General features: G+C 44.2%; 1 protein-coding gene across 1 annotated transcript in view; it reads left to right on the top strand.

The window, feature by feature from the left end:
* MATCAP2 (microtubule associated tyrosine carboxypeptidase 2) overlaps positions 1 to 17426 on the top strand; it is a 30148-nt gene extending 12722 nt beyond the window's left edge. The window contains exons 3-7 of the mRNA XM_074150683.1: positions 6188 to 6331; positions 8511 to 8643; positions 10219 to 10524; positions 10898 to 10995; positions 16665 to 17426. Coding sequence (XP_074006784.1) covers positions 6188 to 6331; positions 8511 to 8643; positions 10219 to 10524; positions 10898 to 10995; positions 16665 to 16826 — 843 coding nt within the window. The 3' untranslated portion in view covers positions 16827 to 17426. The remainder of the gene's footprint in view (positions 1 to 6187; positions 6332 to 8510; positions 8644 to 10218; positions 10525 to 10897; positions 10996 to 16664) is intronic.
* Positions 17427 to 17964: the final 538 nt, after the last annotated feature.

The raw sequence follows: 17964 nt of genomic DNA, 5'->3' as shown, positions 1-17964 counted from the left end.
ATTCCTTGCAAAGTATTTGAAAAGTTTTTTATTAAAAATATTTCTACCAGCTGTAAGTCACTAAAACACACTCTTTGTCACACGAGGAGCAAGCATGCAAAAGAAAAGCAAGAGTAAATACTGAATAAACCCCAAAATACTACAGCCCAAATAGACTAGCCTCAAAACCCCACTCTTACCTCTCTCCCTCCTTTCCACTTCACCCCAAAAATAGAGGGCACCCACCATTTTATGGCTGTTGATTAGACTAACAAGTGCCATCTGGTACAGCTTAGCGTTACCTAGGGATGCAGCTGGGAAGTTTTTCCCCTCAGCAAATCAGCTCTGCAGGGAGGAAAGCCATGGTGCCTGCAAGCCGCGTCTGCCTCACAAATCTCAACCAGAAACTGCAAACTCTTTTGTGGCGGAGCTGCTTCTGCTCATAGGATGAGCTGACGGAACACAGGGGGGTGGCTCCTAGATCACGCAGCCCACTTTCTAGCATGGTTGCCTCAAACAATTCATGAGCATATTTTGCTCGTGTGTGTATCTACAGTAACTCTCGAGTAGAATCATCTAGGTTGGAAAAGACCCTTGGGATCATCAAGTCCAACCATTAACCCTACTCTACAAAGTTCTCCCCTACACCATATCTCCCAACACCACATCTAAGCGACTCTTAAACTCATCCAAGGATGGTGACTCAACCACTTCCCTGGGCAGCCCGTTCCAGTGTCTGATTGCTCTTACTGTGAAGATTTTCTTCCTAATGTCCAGTCTAAACCTACCCTGTTGCAGCTTGAATCCATTCCCTCTTGTTCCATCGCTAATGACCTGTGAGAAGAGACCAGCACCAACCTCTCTACAATGTCCTTTCAAGTAGTTGTAGAGAGTGATGAGGTCACCCCTCAGTCTCCTCTTCCTCAAACTAAACAGTCCCACCTCCCTCAGCCTCCATCAGATTCATTCTCCAGGCCCTTCACCAGCTTCGTTGCCCTCCTCTGCACCCGCTCCAGCACCTCGATATCTCTCTTGTATTGAGGTGCCCAAAACTGGACACAATACTCCAGTAACTGAGTAACTAAGCTGTGTTGCTGCACGGGGGTGCAGAGACCTACTTGCCTGTAAATCATTCGTTTAGAAGAGCCACCGCCACCAAAGCCTCAATAGAGCCCTGTCTTGCTCTTATTAGTGCTTCTGTGCCATTACTTTCTTGAGGATCAGCAGAGTTTGCTTTGCAAGGGGACTTGTCTTGGCAGCCCTGTTTCTTTTGGCACTCTGCGGTAGGGGTAAGAGGGATTAAACCAGACCTTTTAGAAGACAATGGAGAGAACAGGAATTAACTACTCCTAACCAGTAACCTGGTACAGCCACATAGTCCTTCTTTTCCTCCAGTTTTTTTACCTGTTGCTGAGTAGTTTACAGTTTGCCCTTAGGACCTGTGGCAACATCAGTACCTTGCTTTCTGCTGGCCCAGAGGATGGAAAATAAGCTCACAGCTGGATGCTGGAACAGGCAAGAGCTGGCACGCTGGTCTGGATTTTTCCCTTTGCCAGCAAGTTCTTGCAACACCTGACTTTACATCATCTCACCTCAGAGACAGGCGCAGAACCCCAGATGAAGGGCTTGGTGTTGTATTCGCTGCCTGGGATCTAAAACCATCCCAGACCTTTTCCCCTCAGGACCCACCACCAGCTGGGGTGGTTGTGGCGAGAAGCGTCAAAACAAGCAGCCGCGCTGGGGACGGGCTCATCTCGGTGCTGGGGTGATCTGCCACTCCCCAGATATTTGTGTGCTGGTGACAATGTGTGTGTGATGGCTGTCCCTGTTGTTCCAGTGCTTCCAGAGTCACACCTGCCCGCTTGGAAAGAATTATTGGGGCTTCTGTTTTGCTTGAAAGAGAGGCAAGGGAGAATCACGGAAATCACAGAATGCTATGGGGTTGGAAGGGACCTCTGGAGATCATCTAGTCCAACCCCCCTAACAAAGCAGGTCCACCCAGCGCAGGTTGCACAGGAACGTGTCCAGGCGGGGTTTGAATGTCTCCAGAGAAGGAGAGTCCACCACCTCTCTGGGCAGCCTCTTCCAGGGCTCTGCCACCCTCAAAGTGAAGAAGTTCCTCCTCATGTTTAGATGGAACTTCTTATGTTCCAGTTTGTGCCCGTTCCCTCTTGTCCTGTCCCTGGGCACCACTGAAAAAAGACTGGCCCCATCCCCCTGACACCCACCCTTTAAGTATTTATAGGCGTTGATCAGATCCCCCCCTCAGTCGTCTCCAGACTAAAAAGCCCCAAGTCCCTCAGCCTTTCCTTCTAAGAGAGATGCTCCAGGCCCCTCATCATCTTTGTGGTCCTCTGTTCTACCCTCTAAGAGAAGGTGATAGTGGTGAGCACCCTTTTTTACTAGTTTCCTAACCAAGAGAATATGTGTTCAGCAGTGAGGAGGGTTAAGCTGCGTGACTTTCTCAATATGCATGGGTTCAAACTTGCAACATCTATTTGGAGGTGGTTGAACTGCCAGGATGTAAGTTACTTAGCGTGGCATATAAGGTAGAGGAGGCACCATTCAGTATCCCACAGCTCCAGGAGAGTTCAGGAGGGTGCCTGCAGGCAGGCAGGAGAAGCTGGAACTTGGGCCTCCTGACTCCTAAACTCATGCTACCTCCCTTGGTATGTGTAGGTCTCAGCTCCAGGGAGTTTGCTGCTACAGATGGCCAAGCAGAAAGTTTAATGCATGGTCAGTGCTTATTTTAATCCCTGTTTGTGGTGACGAGGTGATTCTAAAAAATACCTGCACTTTTACTAAGTCCCCTGAAATAATACCACCAAAAAAACCCATGTAAAGCTGCATCTTGTAGTAGTAATGTCTTTATAACCAGCATCAGAACAGAGAACTGGTTAACAAAGTTTACATACCCTTCTCAAATACCCTTATTTTTATGATTGTTCATGTTGAGAAGAAACTGACCCCGTGTTCTCAAAAGGTTTTGGCAGTTCTCTGCTTCATCAAACCTGCTGTCATCCACTCATGCTCCACTGGCCTTGTCTGACTTACTAGTAGAGATGTGCATCCCGAGTGCTGGATATTTTCTGAAATACACCTTAAAATGGAAAGGACCAAATCCTGGCACCTTTTGAAAAGAACATCCACCTCAGTATCGGTTCCTCCAGTAAGTAACTTTCAGAGAATCTAAAGCCAAACCATTTCACTTACTGCATCTTGCTGCTTCATCTCTCTGTGATTTCTATAAAATGCTATGAAATATAATGATTTTTTTTTCCCCCCGGAATTTATTAGTGAGAAATAGAATTGGCCACAGGAAGAGATGGGGAGAAAAGGAAGAGGTTTGAGAAACAAAACATAGTGCTGCTGGGCAGCAAGTCTCTTCAGGAATGGAAATCTCTGGTGCACGTTCAAAGGAACTTAAACATCAAAGAATTTAAGTGGGTACTTAGTGTGTTTAATCTAATAGACTTAATTGAAATTTAATATCAACAAGTCATGAAGACAAATTTCATGCCAGAAGATTAATTCAGAGCGTTCTTCTTTCAGAGTGAGCAAATGAAATTAATTAGTTGTTCAGAGAAAGCAGATACACCAAACAACTAGCGGGTAATGTTAATATCTTAAGGATGTGGCACCTTGCAAAGGAAGCTGAAGAACCGTTATCATGAATTCCTCAGGCTGCTGGCTGTGAATTAACTTCCTGGGATAGGGAGCAGGCATTTTGGGGTTTGCTTCTTTAACCAGGGATTTTGTGTAACGCAGGAAAATATCTCAGCATTTGCAGACACCAAAAAACTTATGAAACAGCCAATGTTTTTAGAAGTTAAAAATTCACCTGTAATTTAAAAAAAAAGAAGGAAAATGTCCTCTGGGAAAATATACAAGCTATTAAACAAGAATTAGATTTTGCTCTGATTTGTTCTGTACATCTAGCCCTTGATCCTAAATCTTGCTAGAAGCAACTGTCCTCCGTCTCCAGGAATGTTAGGCCCCGGCGAGGGATTCATATATTCCTTCTTTTAATACTTAGACGCTAACCTTGCTTCATTTAGCTGAGGTAATTTTTAAATGATAAGCAATGTTAAGTCTTGACCGTTCACAAGAAAAAAAATTACTGTTTACTGACATAGAAAGAGATGACAGCAGTGAGACACAGTAGGTAGATTCTTTGCTTCCAGATTGCTTAACCCGCCAAAACCAACAGCCTTCTTTAAAAAAAAAATCGGTGCTAAGGTAGTAAATGATGCTGCTGTCTTAATTCTTGAAAAAGGAATTCAGAACTGACCAGGAGGCCCTCAGAATTTAATAACAAGTATTCGAGGCAGACGAATAAATACTAAACATTAGATGCAGTGTTTCTTTGGCATTCAGGTAAGTGATTTTTCTCTCATCGAAGAGCTACAGGACCTCAAGAATACATTTCTAGCACTTATGGCTTTCACAGGGTTGCTTAGTTTCAACTTGAAAATAATTAGAATAGTAATTCTAACTATAGAATAGATAGTAGCTGCGAGAGATACAAAATGAATCCTATTTTCGTGGACAATATGCCAATCTGACAACGTCAGAATTACATACCTGGAAACAACAAGCATGTTACCAGCTTCATGCATGGATATAAGTGTACAACGTAAAAAGGGATCCAGTCTGCAAGGTTTCCACCTTCATCAGGAGTGGGATTTTCTTAGCAAGAACATTCCTTTTTTAAGGTATTATCAGTAATACTTTTTCCTCTATGAGATTCTTGAGAGCTTCTGTTATCACACCTATGAAAAAAGCCATGCACTGTAACTGGGCTGTGGCTGGGCAGGAAGTTATTCTATACCGTGTGTTCTTTTAAGGGTGTGAAATGACATGTTGGGAAGTAGATTAACTGGGGATGAGCTTTTCACACCGCACCAGTAACTTCTTTAACAGGCAGAGCTCTGATCACGTTATAGGCATCATCAAGAAGGACAGGGAACTGCTGGAGAGGGTACAGCAGAGGACCACAAAGATGATGAGGAGCCTGGAGCATCTCTCTTAGAAGGAAAGGCTGAGGGACTTGGGGCTTTTTAGTCTGGAGAAGAGAAGGCTGAGGGGGGATCTGATCAACGCCTATAAATACTTAAAGGGTGGGTGTCAGGGGGATGGGGCCGGTCTTTTTTCAGTGGTGCCCAGGGACAGGACAAGAGGGAACGGGCACAAACTGGAACATAAGAAGTTCCATCTAAACATGAGGAGGAACTTCTTCCCTTTGAGGGTGGCAGAGCCCTGGAAGAGGCTGCCCAGAGAGGTGGTGGACTCTCCGTCTCTGGAGACATCCAAAACCTGCCTGGACACGTTCCTGTGCAACCTGCTCTGGGTGGACCTGCTTTGGCAGGGGGGTTGGACTAGATGATCTCCAGAGGTCCCTTCCAACCCCATAGCATTCTGTGATTCTGTGATTCTGCGATTCTGCTCTGCTTTCCACCCAAAAGGGACAACTTCTAGCAGCAATGTGTAAGAGAACTGCTGATACCACTTTCTTTGTCTAATGAAACACCCCTCCTTCATTTTGGGGGGTTATAAAGAAGTATTATCGTTTAAATGAAAGGCTTGAAAGAATGTTGCTGTGAATAAAGTTTCTGTTCTCCTCCTTTCTAAAACATACATCCATGGTACACAGGATTTCATCGTAAGGAGTCCTTTTGGATAGAAATATTTTTGTTAAAATTATAGTTACACATCTGCTTAATCATGGTTCAAGCATTCCTTAATTAGAAAATGCCAAGAAATGAAGCAAGGTGACAGTAATCATTGATCTTTATCAAATTCTTTGGAAAACCATAAAAAGAAACATGCTGAACAACTTAAACTGCAAACCCATTATGTTTGATTTACAAAGTGGTTGTACAACATTCCCAAAGTTAAAGAGAACCCGGGTATTATTTTACCAGACTAGCAATCCTCTGTGTTGTGCTGATACATGTTGGTCCAAGATGAGTCCGTCAGAATCTTCCTTCAGTCCTTTGGCATTAATGTATGTCTGAAGATGATATAAATTGATTACAGAGTGTGTTAGCCTACGTAGTCATCTCATGGCTATGGTTTGATAGGGACCCCCCAATGAGTTAAAAAAAGAAGAAAGATTAAAAATAAAGAGGGGGAGATTGAGAGAAAGAATATGCATGCCGGTCTGACTTGACTGCATTCATATTTGCTATGCTTTTGTGTTTTATAGTCCATTAACATTATGGAGCGGACACTGCAGAAATACGGAAGCTATGAGAAATTTGAACAGGCCACTGGAGGCAGCTTGCTGACCAAAAGTCGCATCTGGAATCACGTCAGGAAGTACATGGTGAAAGAGGGCTGTCTTGGTGAGGTAAGTCATACACTGCATCAGGAAAGAAACATTTATGTAGATCTTAGAAATTACACATAGATGGACTCGAGAGACCCATTTGGGAGGACTTTGCTCCATAAGTACAAGAATATTCCTTACATCATATTTTTCTCATGGCTGTGCCCAGTCTTAATTTTTTAACAATTGAAATGATGCAAATTCCTTGGGAATGCTTCAGCCATCCCTTTGAGCCTGTTTCCTGATTCATATACGCTTATTCTTAAATTCACCTCTTTTGGGAGTACCCAAGAATGACACCCTTCCTTCCCTCCTTTTTTCAGCTACTCAGAGACTAGCACATTTCCATTTATTCATCAGTTCTGCCATCCATTCTCTTCTATCAAATTATTTACACCAAAGGAAAGAGAGTTAAGAAAAGGCCAAGAAAAATAAGCAGCAGCCCAAGAGACTGATTTATAAGAAGCAGCACAAATGAAAGTGACATAAGTGAATAAAAATATCTGAGTTTGGCTTGTTGAGTTGGTTTAAGTGCTGATTTTTCCTGACTTTAACTTTCTAATTTTTTAGAGCCCTGTGGAAAAAAAACCCCTTATTTCCTGTATTCAGGATTTTAAAAGTCCAGTTTGACTGAGTTACATAGAATTGCTTGGAAGCGCAGATGAAATTGAATGTATAAAAAGAATTATTCCAAATCAAAACACCAGTTGACACAGTGTCAGACTTGGGTGAGATCACTGGCAGTAAGCAAGAGGGGTCTGGAATGAGAGATCAATAGACAAAAATCACTTTATGGGAAATTAGGTTTAATTAGTAAACGTAATATTATGAGAAGAAACGGTTAAACTCATCACACCTTTTTGAGCAACTGTAATTTGACGCTGATACCAGATTTTACTTGCGTTTCTAAGAGTGAGGTTATAAAACTACAGTTTGGAGCAAGCAGAAGAAAATGACATTTTTGGTCTTTGCTGTGCTTTTATCTCCCTTTCCGTTCATTTTTGTCTTGGTTTGTCTTCATGGAAGCAGGATCCTACACCCTCATTGGACATCCCATGACCTTTATGAAATGCTTTATTTCTTCTGCAAAAGTACAGTTAAGACATCGTGCTTAGTATGGTCTAAAATATTATGAAAATACTCTCTGCAGTTGGAGAGGTGTTAATAAAGCTAAGAGGTACTTTAAATGCTTTAGGGTTTACCTTTCTTTCCTGCATCTGAAATAAGGGGCTTATGGCACTGATTGCTTGTTTTTGAGCTTGGAGTTGAACAGTGGGGTTTGAGTACAGGGAAGTGACGTGTTGTTGCCTTTGATCCCTGGGTCTTTTTTTGTTGTTTTTTTTTTTAATTTTTTTTTTTTTGGTAACTGATATTAAAAAATGATCTCTCTTGTAGGTACTCTCCCTTGTTGCCTTCTGAGCAGTACTGTGGGGAGTTTCTTTAGGCATTACATGAAGAGGAAAAGGTGCTTAATCTTCAAAAAAGAGAGTTTCCCCTCTTCCTCCTGGTCACTTGTTTGAAAAGCCTTTTAAAACTCAAATAACAAAACATATCAATAGGCTTTAATTTCTTTCTCGGGCAGTTTTTGTTTTGATTGCTAGTTTTCCAAGAAAAAAAATAGGAAAACAAGAACCACATTCCTGTATAAAAGAAAACAATATCAGTATTTTTATAATATTTCAAGTCTGCATGATGTATCAGGAAACAATGTACTCAGTGCTTCCCCCTCTCCTTCATGTGGCTCTAGAATTGCAACTGAAAAAAAAGGTTTCAGACTGTTAAATGTATAAATACCCAATAAATTTATGGGTGTTTATTTAATATTTTTCAGTTCTCAGTAATACCAAGATAATTAGACACAGTTGAAAAAACTTAATTTTTTCTATTTTACGATGCATTTTAGTGTGTGTGTGTGTCCTCAGTCTAATCAATGTTACCATATTAAATTTTGCAGTCTCGTATCTGTCTTAACTCACATGCTGAGTCCAACTAAAGTCTGAGGTTTTGTCAGCAGCACAGGTGACTAGAACAGATGACTCAGTGGAGTCAGAGGTGTCTCTTCTAAGTGACTGTTCCTAGTGAGAAAGAGTTGTGAAGGGCAAGGAATCAAAAAGAAACGCAGTCCTTGAAGGCCCAAAGGAAAAAGCAGGAACAGGAGCAAGAAGAAGGGTCTTTGCTACCTGAACTCTCTCATCTTCAGATTGTGGTCCATCTCACGGAGGACCTGCTATCTCGAGCTTCAATGACAGTGGTGAACGGCCGCCCCACTCTCACTATCAATATCTCCACCGCACGGGAGCACTGGCTGGAAGGGATGCTGAGACATGAAATTGGTATGAACATGACATCAGTTCTTCAGGCAAAGGGGAGTACTTGCATGCGTTCTTACTTATTTTGCAACGATGGGCCAGAGGCAGTACATCATAGACTGAAGGAGGGAACGTCCCTGTCTAAAGAACCTATGCTGTAGGTGTGCTAAAGGGAAGGAGAAACCTATTTGTCACTGCACCACACAGCAGAAGGAAGATAATCCACTTGAGGGTTCCTAGGGATAATGTAAATTAGAATTCGGAGGCTGAGGGGAGACCTTCTCGCTCTCTACAACTCCCTGAAAGGAGGGTGTAGCCGGGGAGGTTGGTCTCTTCTCCCAAGTCCCAGGCCATGGGACAAGAGGAAATGGCCTCAAGTTGCCCCAGGGGAGGTTCAGATTGGATATTAGGAGAAATGTTTCCACGGAAAGGGTTATTGCACATTGGAATGGGCTGCCCAGGGCAGTGGTTGAGGCCTCATCCCTGGAGGTATTTAAAAGCCAGGTTGACATAGTGCTTAGAGACACGGTTTAGTGATGGTTTTGATCAGAGTTAGGTTGATGGTTGGACTAGATGATCTGAAAGGTTCCTTCCAGCCTGGACAATTCTATGATTCTATGATTCTATTTTAAATCAAATCAGATCCAGCTTTTGAATGGAGTCTACCAGCTAGTCTCGCTTGCTGCACTGGAGCTCACATGCCAAAGGAATCTTGGAGCAGGCAAAGTGTAATCCTTTCAGATGATGCTAGCCCAGAGGCTGTGCTCCAGGCCGTGCCTTCTGTGCTGGTTCACGAGACCAACCTAGAGCTGGGCTGGAGTGAAATAAAAAGGAAACAAAAATAGCGTGACAGTTCAACCTCAGCACCAGCCATTTCACTTTACAAATCTGCTTCTGTTATGCTGCACTGCTTGCAAATGTAGGCGTGCTTTAGGTATGAAGAATTTACTCAATGAGCCCTAAACCAGTGCAAGATTGCCTCGATTTTCCATTACACAAAGTTGGCCCAGCCCCATGGAAAATTTCTATAAACTTTTCAGTGACTCCCTTCTAGTTAAATACATCAAAACTGGATAAACGTGGCTAGTGACTGAATTTCAACTGAAGAATAAGCCCTATGATTGCCTTGGAGCACTGTTCTTCACATTGTAAGAGGACACAGCCTCTTCCAAGGCGGTATTACCTCCATTTAATCACCTTCAAGAGGCAACATTTCTGCCCCCTTGCTTGGATTCTCCTTCCTTCTGTTTGCTACAGTGCCTAGCCTATGCTAGAGCCATTCAGTATGTAAGACACTTTTAGAAAATTCCTTGTCGTGGATTTGGAAACTCATGTCTTGGTGACATTTGTAGTCCTTAGGGCATTTTCAAGAGTCCCACTTGCAGTCAGCAGGTGAATAATTGCACCGTGTATCTACCTCTGATAAAATTCTCTGTTGTAGACAGGGCTAAACTTGGCGCTTTTCCCGGTGCCTAGTCCTACCAGTTCAGAGTTTTGAAATGGGTAGCTCCTTCCATATTTTATCTTTTTTTTTTTTTTTTTTTTTTTTTAAATCATTAGATTCTACTGTTCTAAGTTGCATATTCCTTTCTTTTTCAGGAACTCATTATTTTCGGGGTTTTAACAACAACAGCCAGCCTTGGTGCAACTGGAATGGACGTAGAAAACACGGGTTAAAACCAATCAACCCTACAGAAGAGGGGCTAGCAAGCATTCACAGCGTCCTCTTCCGCAAAGACCCTTTCCTTTGGAGGGCTGCCCTGCTCTACTACACAGTGTACCAGGCCAGCCGAATGTCCTTCAGTCAGCTTTTCCAGGACGTAGGGAAATTTGTCAAGGACCCCAATACTAGATGGGATTACTGCGTACGAGCCAAGAGAGGGTGGACTGACACATCACAACCAGGTGGGTTCTCTGTTTGTCTTCTCTGGTTTTGTACTTCAGGGAGGTTTGCAGAACACGCACAAAGCTCCTTCGTCGCGTCACCCAGGAAAACCTTTGCAAAAGGGAGGAAGGGGACTCTGCTCTTTCTGAACTGAGGCAGCAAGTTTTCTTCTATTGAGAAAAAAGCTGAAAAAGCACATCTGTGAGACTTTCAAACTGAATCACTAATGGAAGTTTTTTTTTTTTTGTTGGAAGTGGGAATGTAAATAAAAACAGTGAAAAAGTTCAGACTCGGTTTGACCTCCTTTCATGTTTATTCCAAGAGATGTATGGCTTCTGAGAACATGCCTTGAACAAACTCTGAGAGAGCACAATGTATCTCGCTTCCTTTTAGGCTGTTTCAATAAGGATCAGGTGTACTTGGATGGCATCCTCCGAATCCTGAGATACAGGGAGTCCATTGATTTCCATCTTCTGACAGCCCTTGGAAAGGTGAGTGGACTCATTCTTACCAAGGAGTACAGGTTTATCATTTCGGCAAGCCTGCCTGCAAAGAGCTGTGCCTCACTGTGCTCTTTTCTACTTTGATCTAGAAATCTCCGTTCCGTGCAGCACCTTGTATTACACAATGCAAGTTACAAATATTTCCAGGTCCTAAACATTTCTACCAGCTTTTCCACATTCCTCACTTATCAGGTGAAGATTTTACGGGGATATTTTTCAGATGTCCCTTTTCTCCCTCGATAGGGTGCTACCTGACTTGCAGTACAATGGACTGCCCTGGGCAAGCAGGAAGGTGCTAGATAAGGTGGTGGTCATAGTAGTAGAAAACAAAATTAACCATTTGATGCTAATGCATCCCCTTCCACCACAAAGGGTTTTTCATCTCAAATTCCTCTCACTGATATCACCTCTGATGTTTTTCAAAAATCAGAGTTTCTTTTTTCCCCAGAAAACATGGTATTTGTACCTTCACAGAACACAATTTATGTCCATTCTGTCATTGCTTGTTTGTTCTCAAAATCATTCTAAGAAGTGTAGAAACGTCATGCTTCCTGAACCAAATCCTTGGATTGCTAACTTTCTACAGTTATAAAGCAGGGTTCATACTCACATAAACCAGGATTCAAATTGGTGGTGTTATGTTTGCATTTAGAGCGGGCCTAACCGCCTACTTGGCAATCAATGGGTGCTGAAGGGAAGTGGCATATTATCGTAGAATCATAGAATGGTTAGAGTTGGAAGGGACCTTAAAGATCATCCAGTTCCAACCCCCCTGCCATGGGCAGGGACACCTCCCACCAGACCAGGTTGCTCAAAGCCCCATCCAGCCTGGCCTTGAACCCCTCCAGGGATGGGGCAGCCACAGCTTCTCTGGGCAACCTGTTCCAGTGTCTCACCCCCCTCACAGCAAAGAATTTCTTTCTAGTATCTCATCTAAATCTCCCCTCTTTCAGTTTAAAACCATTACCCCTCGTCCTATGGCTCCACTCCCTGATAAAGAGTCCCTCCCCATCTCTCCTGTAGCCCCCCTCAGGTACTGGAAGGCCGTTATAAGGTCTCCCTGGAGCCTTCTCTTCTCCAGGCTGAACAACCCCAGCTCTCTCAGCCTGTCTTCATAGGGGAGGTGCTCCAGCCCTCTGAGCATCTGCGTGGCCCTCCTCTGGACCCGTTCCAACAGGTCCATGTTCTTCCTGTGCTGAGGACTCCAACGCTGGACACAGTGCTCCAGGTGGGGTCTCAATTATGATAGAGAGGTTCAGTCCACATTTAAGGAGTTTTCCCTTTAGTGTCAGAAACATCCGTATCAGTGAGCAGAGCTATTTAGGGAACTGAACCAAGTTAGGAAGCTCTGAAAATAAAATCGTGCTGTTGGTCTCTGCAGCTTTGTTCTCTGAAATTTCCTTTTGCTTTAAGACTGCTTAACTCCGCACAGCTTCTGCCTGCTAAGCTAGTGAAGCTTTATCCCTTTCTCTCTTCAGGGGGTCTGCAGGATTGCCAAGCCACTTCAAAACACATAATAAGTCATTCCTCATATAAATAGAGATTCCACTATAATCCATGTGGCAAGGCATCCACATTAAGGGTCTACCAGCAACTTAATTCTAGCAGTACGATAATTTATAAGTGCTTAACTTTACAACTTCTAAATCAAGGGATCTTAAAGTCTACTCTGAATGTTTTTGCTGCACATACCTTCTGCAATCAAACTGGAGGTTTTTATATAAGAGCGGTGCTTTCAGCATCACAGATCAGTTGAGGTCTGCAGGGACCTTGCAAGATCATCTAGTCCAACCCGCATGCAGGGTCAACTAGAGCGCAGGACCGTGTCCGGGTGGGCTTTGAGCGTCTCCATGAGCTCTCTGGGCAACCTGTGCCAGTGTTTTACCACCCTCACCATAACAAGTGCTTTGCCTTCAGATGGAATTTTGTGCACTTTCGCTGGTGCCCATTACCTCTTGCCCTGCCAGTGGGCACTACTGAGAAGAGCCTGACTCTCTTGTCATTCCTTCCCATCAGGTGTTCATACACACCGGTAAGATCCCCCTGAGCCTTTTCTTCTCCAGGCTGAACAGTCCCAGCTCTCTCAGCCTTTCCTCACAGGAGGGATGCTCCAGTCCCTTAATCATCTTAGTGACCCTTCTGTGGGCCTGCTCCAGTATCTCCATATACTCTCAGGAAAAACAAGTTCTGTGACCATAGAGAAATATGAAACTTGCACTGAGATCTAGCCTGTGGTTATTACGAGTTTATCACCACTCTAGAGGGTGATTTATTAGTTTAGGGTGGAATGGGAGGATCGGGTTGTTTCAAGGGGAATATTAAGCTTGGCTGGTGTGTCTTCCAGGTTAGAAGAAAAAGCACAGGATTTAAACATAGGGAAGCCCAGCATTTAGTGGGAAAATTTTCATTGCCTTTTGAAGATTCTCAGTGTTTTTGTATTGTAACAAGCGAGCTCACCTTTCTCAGCACGCCTACCTTAGGCATCTTCTCATTGCAAATAAAATAAAGGTATAAACATCGTAGGAAATTAAGGCAGTCAGCTACGCTGCTGACAGCAAATTGTTTCTGTGCTTTAGTAGATAATCAACACAGCTACAAAATCAGAGCACTGCTTTCTCACGTGAATGTGTTTAAGACAGAGCCATGCTGAAGTTTCTGTCTCTTCTGTTCTCATCTGAGTGCCAGAGGTGTTGCTTGATGGAGGCATCCATGCCTTCCTGATGCTTCTGACACTGCTTACAGTGGAGAAGAGAGCAGTGCGTGGAAACAGAACCCGTGCAAGCTGTTTGGCATACCTAGCAAGTGGCTGAGGAAAGAGCTTGAAGCCTAAGAAAAGATGCTTTTGGGAAGGAACAGTTTTAAAACTTCCGCAGGAAAGAATCAAATATGGGAAGCCCTGCAAAACATTCATGGAATAATCGCATGCAAGGGGTATTAAAGGCAAATAGAATACAGATATCAGGTGCACTTCAGTATAGCATAACTACCAGAGGTATAAAAGGCAAAAGCAGCAAGATATCGCCTACTGTTGTGTTTCCCAAGAATGCAAATACAAAGAATGCAAATTACAAAGAGCCTAAGCAAGGCTGTTTTAGCCTCAGTCGTTTTTACCTAGTACAATAATTTTAACTACACGTGATAAGGAAGACAACCTGTTGCCGCAGTAGGATGAGATTACGTTTATGGTCTGCTCAGGATGTCAACTTTTGTCATTTTTTTTAACAATTGCAAGGACTGGGGAAATACATCCCGTTCAAACCATACCTTAGATCAGAGATACTTGTTTCTTGGTTGCAGCCACTGCTGCAAGAAAACCCTTTCTGTTCAGAAACCCCTGAACATAAATACGAGGGGGAAAGGGTCCTTTTTTGTTTCCTTTGTTTGGGAGGAAAAGAGGTAGAATTTCAAGTTGGGACAGGAGGGAAAGTCATTTGGTGCTGTTTCTCCAGACTGAGAGGAGATGGTACGATCTTGTATAGCTCCTCCGTATCTACTTCTAAATCAGGTGTGATGCCACACGGCGGTCTTCAAACAGCAGCATCTTAGTGACTTGAGTAAGCCTGAGCATGGGTGTATGCGCCTTTTTTTTTTTTTTTTTTTTAAAAAATCGGGATGCATCCTTCCGTTGCAGCTAGAAAAGCACACATGGGTACTCGGATGTAAATTCATTGTCTTTGTGGACTTTGTTCCCATTATCATCAGCGAGATTTGCACCCCGTGTCTGTCTGCCTGCCCAGATCAGTCTTAGCAATCCGGATTACGCTGTCCTGTCTTTCCAGAGAGCCCTTCCATGACCTTTACACGTTGATGGATCATTCATGCTCACTGTAATCTTTTCTGAACAGAAACAGTCACCAGCTAAGAGGGCAGCCTGCTTCCAGGGAACCCTGACGGCGCAGTGCTCAGCTCCTTAGAAGAAATATGGGATAAAAAGGTTGGAAGGAGCAGGCTCTGCTCTCAAGCCACCTGGCACAAACCTGCTGTGAGGAAATAGATAGTGCCAGTTAGTAAGCACAGCCGGGCTTGTGGGTTTTGCCAGTACATATGCTTCTGTCTGCAGGGTGCCCAGAACACGCAGCTTGTAGACAAAGCGGCAACCACATAAATTTCATCACACTGGATGGATGGAGCCCACGGAGTCCTGTTCTGCGCTTGCAGGGCAGCTTGTGTAGCTACTGCACAGCCAAAGCACTCACCCTCTCGGGACCATCATTCACAACACCTTGCACTACTGTGAGCTCAAGACTTGAAGTCCTAGCTCATAGAACTGTAAGACTACGGAGAAAAATCTCAGCTTTCATAAGAAAAAAGGTAGTAGGCCCTGTAGGAGCTGAAAACGTTTGAGAGTGTCACACCTATACCCGGAAGGGTATGCTCTGATGCCAAGAGGCAAACCCAATCTCCACCCTGCTATTGAATCATGGAATTGTCAGAGTTGGAAGGGACCTCTAGAGACCATCCAGTCCAACTCCCCTGCTAAAGCAGGGTTGCCCAGAGCACATCACTCAGGGCTGCATCCAGGCGGGTCTGGAAGATCTCCAGAGAAGGGGACTCCACACCCTCCCTGGGCAGCCTGTTCCAGGGCTCTGGCACCCTCACCGGAAAGAAGTTTCTCCTCATATTTGAATGGAACTTCCCATGTTCCAGCTTGTGCCCGTTGCCCCTCGTCCTGTCACTGGGAACCACTGGAAAGAGTCCGGCTCCATCCTCCTTCAACCCACCCTTTAGATACTTGGAAGCATTAATAAGGTCTCCCCTCAACCTTCTCTTCTCCAGGCTAAAGAGTCCCAGCTCTCTCAGCCTTTCCTCATCAGGGAGATGCTCCAATCCCTCCATCATCTTTGCTGCCCTACGCTGGACTCTCTCCAGTAGTTCCCTGTCTCTCTTGAACTGGGGAGCCCAGAACTGGACGCAGTATTCCAGTTGTGGCCTCACCAGTGCAGAGCAGAGGGGGAGAATGACCTCCCTCCACCTACTGGCCACACTCTTCCCTACGCAGCCCAGGATTCCATTGGCCCTCTTGGCCACAAGGGCACATTGCTGGCTCATGGATAGTTTCCTATCTACCAGGAGTCCCAGATCCTTCTCCTCAGTAGTGCTTTCCAGCAGGTTCACCAAATTTGAAAATTGGGATGTTAAGGGTTGCTAACTAACTCGAGTTAGTTACTAGAGGTGCATTTTAATTTAGCTTTGCATAAGCACATTTGCTAGGGAAAATGAAAACATCCAAGTTCAGGTCAGCTGGCACCCTGCCTTTCCCGAAGCTGGAGCCTGCCCGCTTCCTGCGCTCCCTTCTCAGTCTTTGGCATGGTGTTTCCTCCATTCTCTTGTCAATCTTTCCACCTCTTTGAGAAGAGGCTCCTTTCCCTCTCCATTCCTGCAGCTGGAGCGAGTCAGTCTCATTCAGCTTCTTATGAGTCTGTTCACTGATTGAATCAAAAGCACAATCAGGAATTATGGAGGCATTTGCTAAAATTACATATATTTTTTTTCATCTTCCATTGACGCGCACGGTTGCTCATGTTTTCAAAGTATTCTCACAAGCTTTTCACTCCCCGTGCTCTGAAATCTTTTCTCATCTAGGAAAGATAATTTAGAGGCACAGCAGGGAAGGAACAGGGCTGTCGTGCAAAATTAACCCATGTACTTCCTTGCAGATCTCGTACGAGGACGTGGACCGCCTGAAGGGGTTAGCCGTGACTGAGAACATGAGGGTACCCCACTTTTTGCAAGACCATGCCCGGTATATGGAGCACTTGGAAAAGATCATGGAAGTCAATGAGCTGACAGATGAGGAGCTCCAGGATCTCATAAATTAACAGTATCGGCTCACCGTTCACTTACTCTGGGCAACTGGGATGTAGAACTGGACTTTCCAGAGCTTGCAAAAATGGACTTACGAAGGCTGGAACGGGAGGAAAGGGTGGCCGGAATATGTGAAATCCAGAAAAAGTCCCTTTACGTTCCTTTTGCATTGTGATTATATACTGATTATTTCTTAAAGGGTTTGTGCGTTTACTTTTTTTAAATTTGGCTTAGGAGTTCCTTTGCAGTGGCCTGTCCAATCACCTGCTCTGTTTTGTATGCTAGGTATGGTGCTCAACACTTGTCTTCTGTAAGATACCGCCTTTTCCTACCCAGGTTTTGAGGTAGAGGAAAGGAGAAAGAAGAGAAATTTCCCCCTTAGATCACTTGTGTTTTCCCTGTCTTTGGTCACAGTTCGTAGGAATCAAACTGCTGTAGATTATGCTACATCGCTTTCTGTGTAACTCTTTCCCGTTTGGTCACCAGTGCAACGAAAACAAGAAAGTCAAAAAACACAGCGCACAGAAGCAGGTCTTTGTGCCCTAAGATCAAAGCTCTGTAATTCTCTAAAAAGTCTGGGTTTGTTTTTTTTTTTTACTGGGAGACTTCACATTAAAACAAGTAAAATCAGTATTGCTGTTTTAATGACTGTAAGCAGGTAGAAAAGTTATCCCCCTTTATCCCCTCAAAAAGTTACCCTGTTCCACATCTTTATCCGTATAGTACAAACTTGAACACAGGAAGTTCCACCTAAACACGAGGAGGAACTTCTTCCCTTTGAGGGTGGCAGAGCCCTGGAAGAGGCTGCCCAGAGAGGTGGTGGACTCTCCTTCTCTGGAGACATTCAAACCCACCTGGACACGTTCCTGTGCAACCAGCTCTGGGTGGACCTGCTTTGGCATGGGGGTTGGACTAGATGATCTCCAGAGGTCCCTTCCAACCCCATAGCATTCTGTGAATAATGGAAAGGGTCTTCCTTCTTTGAGGACAAGCATAGCGCATCTAGGAAGTTCAACATGGCAGTGTTTTGTAAGAAGGATCGGGCAGAACTATGATTTCACGACTTAATGTGTTTTAAATAAATTCAGGAACACGGGGACAGCAGGCAACGCCCACTTCTTCTCTGGGTCACCTGAGTCTCCAGGGGGTCAA

Source organism: Numenius arquata, chromosome 7 (genome assembly GCF_964106895.1).
Source record: "Numenius arquata chromosome 7, bNumArq3.hap1.1, whole genome shotgun sequence".
Classification (NCBI taxonomy): Eukaryota; Metazoa; Chordata; class Aves; order Charadriiformes; family Scolopacidae; genus Numenius; species Numenius arquata.
The sequence above is the reverse complement of the archived record's forward strand: the minus strand, read 5'-3'. Positions and strand labels throughout refer to the sequence as shown.